The 4,509-nt window shown below is 41.8% G+C and overlaps 1 protein-coding gene across 1 annotated transcript in view; it reads left to right on the top strand.

Annotated features, from left to right (window-relative positions):
* The window catches only part of LOC101852923 (fibrinogen C domain-containing protein 1-like), a 49,345-nt gene extending 45,059 nt beyond the window's left edge, over positions 1-4,286 (top strand). Inside the window, exons 3-6 of the mRNA XM_005097555.3 lie at positions 38-256; positions 1,254-1,370; positions 2,579-2,698; positions 3,663-4,286. Coding sequence (XP_005097612.2) covers positions 38-256; positions 1,254-1,370; positions 2,579-2,698; positions 3,663-4,031 — 825 coding nt within the window. The 3' untranslated portion in view covers positions 4,032-4,286. The remainder of the gene's footprint in view (positions 1-37; positions 257-1,253; positions 1,371-2,578; positions 2,699-3,662) is intronic.
* Positions 4,287-4,509: the final 223 nt, after the last annotated feature.

The following is a 4,509-nucleotide window of genomic DNA, read 5'->3' as shown; positions in this document are numbered from 1 at the left end:
ATTATTATCATTATCATCATATGACCTGACTATACAGACACTGAGCCACACGGTGGAGGTCAACAAGCGAGAGTGCCCTCACCAAATGCTCTCCCAAAAACGTCAGATTCTGGAGACCGTGACGTCGGCCTTGGAGAGGAACCAGAGAGAGGTTCTGCAGCAAAGTCAGCGCCTCCTGAGAAACACCTCGGCCGCCATGGGAGAGGTGCTGGCCAGTTTGGAGAAGAGGTTGAGCGATGTCGAGCACAAGCTACTGGTGAGAGTCTCTCACTGTTGAATATCTTCCTATACTCTCACTGTAGAATATTATCTTCCTATACTCTCACTCTTGGATATCTTCCTGTACTCTCACTGTTGGATATCTTCCTATACTCTCACTGTTGGATATCTTTCTATACTTTCCTATACTCTCACTGTTGGATATCTTTCTATACTCTCACTGTTGGATATCTTCCTATACTCTCACTGTTCGATAACTTCCTATACTTTCCTATACTCTCACTGTTGGATATCTTCCAATACTCTCACTGTTGGATATCTTCCTATACTCTCACTGTTGGATATCTTCCTTTTCTTTCCTATACTTTCACTGTTGGATATCTTCCTATACTCTCACTATTGGATATCTTCCTATACTCTCACTGTTGGACATCTTCCTATACTCTCACTGCTGGATATCTTCCTATACTTTCACTGTTTGATATATCTTCCTATACTTTCCCTGTTTGATATCTTCCTATGCTTTCATTGTTTGAGTATCTTCCAATACTTTTACTGTTTTATATATCTTCCTATACTTTCACTGTTTGATATAATATCTTTCTATACTCTCACTGTTTGATATATCTTCCTATATTGAGCAGGAAAGTCTTACCCTAGAGTTGTGAGATAGTATGTTGTGGAACTGAAACTGTATTGTCTATTGATAAACTGGTTGGTGGAATATGTGATAATTTGGTTAATGGAGTGTGTGATGAATTGGTTAGTGGAGTTTGTGATAAATATGTTGAATGACAGGGTGATAAACTGGCTAACTAACTGGGTTGTAAACTGGTTGACTGATCAATGGGTAAACGGAGAAACTAGCTGCGGCCAGGATGCCTGACTGACACAAAATACTTCACGGAGTCCCAAAACTCTCTGGCTTGCTCTCTCGGAGCATACTGGCTTGATATCTCCGCGAAACTTAATCTCTCACCATTAACATTTCCCAAAGCCGTTCATCAAATCCTGCTCTGTGGATTTCTCTCCAGCCCCAGTCGTGCGCTAGTGTCAAGGGTTTGGGTCCTCGACCGGTGGTCCTTCTCTCCAGCGGCCAGCGAGTCGTCTGTGACACAGTGACGGACCAAGGTGGATGGATCGTGATACAGGTGAGTGCTGTCTTAGTAACATACAGGTGAGTGCAGGCTGGTACACTGCAGCTGAGTACAGTCATAGTAACATACAGGTGAGTGTACGCTGGTGCAGTACAGGTGAGTACTGTGTTAGTAACATAAAGGTGAGTACTGTCATAGTAACATACATGTGAGTATTGTTTTAGTAACATACAGGTGAGTACTGTCTTAGTAACATACAGGTGAGTATTGTCTTAGTAACATACAGGTGAGTACTGTCTTAATAACATACAGGTGAGTACTGTCTTAGTAGCACACAGGTGGGTGCTGGCTGGTACACTGCAGCTGAGTACTGTCTTAGTAACATACAGGTTAGAGCAGGTTGGTACAGTACAGCTGAGCGCAGGCTGGTACAGTACAGATGAGTACTGTCTTAGTACCATACAGGTGAGTGCAGTCATAGTAACATACAGGTGAGTGCACGCTGGTGCAGTACAGGTGAGTAATGTGTTAGTAACATACAGGTGAGTACTGTCTTAGTAACATACAGGTGAGTACTGTGTTAGTAACATACAGGTGAGTACTGTCTTAGTAACATACAGGTGAGTGGAGGCTGGTACAGTCTAGGTGAGTAATGTCTTAGTAACATACAGGTGAGTACTGTCTTAGTAACATACAGGTGAGTACTGTCTTAGTTAATTACAGGTGAGTACTGTCTTAGTAACAAACAGGTGAGTACTGCCTTAGTATCATACAGGTTAGAGCAGGTTAGTACAGTAAATGTGAATACTGTCTTAGTGACATACAGGTGAGTGCAGGCTGGTACAGTACAGGTGAGCACAGGCTAGTACATCCCCGGTGAGATCAAGATTATTTTACTGTAATGAAGGCTAGTTGTTGCTCAACGATTTTCCAAGCAATAAAAGTAATCGTGCGTACAGTACACCATACGTACCTCCACAAAGACATAATATGAGGATATAATGTTTCAACGTGTCTGCTTCTCAATAAACAAGAAACAGTAAAAGTAATAAAACAAACTCCCAGGAAACATTAGAATTGCAACGGTCTTTCGAATCACAGAACAGTCATGAAACATTACTGGTAACTTTAAACTAACTATCTCTACTTTAGAAGTAGATAAAAGCCCAGCAAGATAACTCCAACAATGGCTTTTTAGCACGCTAAATTATGACGAAAGGCCTTACTTAGAACAACGCGTAATGTTTTTGTATGTTCTGCAGAGACGTGCTTCGGACGACGTGGACTTTTTCCGTGGCTGGGACGATTACAAGTACGGATTTGGAGACCTCCACGGCAACTTCTGGCTCGGGCTAGAGAAAATCCACCAACTGACAAGTCAGGCAAGTTGTTTACGATTTGAAAACTGCCGCAGTGGACTGTCCAAACTACGTGACAGTGTATTACAAAAACACGATCATGGGTTTAATGTCTCTATCAAGACTATTAAGTTATTTAAGAGGCGGGGGCCTCAGAGCTTAACGTCCATCTCCGAAAGGACAGGGCCAAATAGGAATTTCGTGTAAAGTGCCGTTCCCAAGGACTCAACGTCCGACCCAGCTGAGGATCAAACCTCCTAACCTGCAATCTCACGATTACGAGTAGCCTAACCACTAGGAGTGTAATACATGGCCAGTGTACAATCTACTGGACAAACAAAATGACAGCACAGGCAACCCTGTTGTTGCCGACGTACGAGTTGCTGCTGCTGTTGTTGTTGTTATTGTTGTTGTTGTTGTTGTTGTTGTTGTTGTTGTTGTTGTTGTTGTTGTTGATGTACGTGTTACTCTTGTTGTTGATGTTGTACGTGTTGTTGTTGTTGTTGTTGTTGTTTTACATGTTGTTGTCATTGTTGTTGTTGTTGTTGTACGTGTTGTTGTTGTTGTTGCTGTTGTTGCTGTACGTTTAGCTGTTATTGTTGTTGTTGTTGTTGTTGTTGTTGTTGTTGTTGTTGTTGTTGTTGTTGTTGTTGTTGATGTACATGAAACACATCTCCTGTCTTTGACAAGGGGTTTCTCATTGATGTTATTCTATGAGTAAATACACAGCCCATCTAGACACACTTTAGAACAGTTCTAAAGCAGAAGACGTGGTCTTCATCTCAGGACACCAAGTTGAGAGGAAATCTTTGGGAGGTCCGGCATTGGAACCTGGCACAGATTTGAACCTGTACCATCTGTCACTGTCGGGTTCATGAGCAACTGAGACATAGCCACCGAATTGTGCATGTGTTGAAGCCACATGAATCTACAGCAAGTTTTAATTTTCTACGGGTTGTTTTCATTATCTTTACGTTGTCATCACCAGGTGAGACACGAACTGAGGTTCGATTTGAGATTCGAGGGAAAAAACTACTCTGCCAGCTACGACAAGTTTTCGCTGTCTGGAGAAACTGACAACTATAGGATTCAGATTTCTGGATTTTCCGGCAATGGAAGAGACGACATGGCTATTCACAACGGTCAGTCGTTCTCAACCATGGACCACGACAACGACTCATCGGGAATCAACTGTGCCAGTAAGTACCATGGAGCTTGGTGGTACAACCGCTGCCATGCCGTGAACCTCAACGGATTGTGGGGCAGCACAGAGGGCGCTAAAGGATTGAGGTGGAGCAGTGTAACATTGGGCTCGGTTTCCTTCAGCGAAATGAAGATTCGACCTTCCGCTAAGTGACAACTTCACGAGACCGAATTGTCCTGCTGAATATTATTATGCTCCTGGATGTTTGCGTGTCTGTGTGTTTTTTGTTGTTGGTTTTTTTTCATACTGACAGAATCAGGAAAACGTAACAAATCTTAGACGTGTTATATTTCGTATGTACCATCGTGTCAGGTCATTTATTGATATGTTAAAGAAAAAAAACATCTGATAGAGATACAGAATCATATCAAAATGCATTGTACAGTATTAAAAATATCGCGAACCAAACATTTCTTTTTTTAAAAAACTTTGTTACATATAAATACACGTTCGAAGACTTACACAAATATCCATGCACACATACACGGACACATACATGCACACCAAAGCCTTCACTTACAACTCTCTCATGCTCTTCCCCTCACACCAAAGTCTTCACTTATCTTACAACTCTCTCATGTTCTTTACATTACACATTGGCTGTTGTTTTTGTTTTTGTTTTTGTTTTTTT

This window comes from Aplysia californica, unplaced genomic scaffold (assembly GCF_000002075.1).
Source record: "Aplysia californica isolate F4 #8 unplaced genomic scaffold, AplCal3.0 scaffold00157, whole genome shotgun sequence".
NCBI lineage: Eukaryota > Metazoa > Mollusca > Gastropoda > Aplysiida > Aplysiidae > Aplysia > Aplysia californica.
The sequence above is the reverse complement of the archived record's forward strand: the minus strand, read 5'-3'. Positions and strand labels throughout refer to the sequence as shown.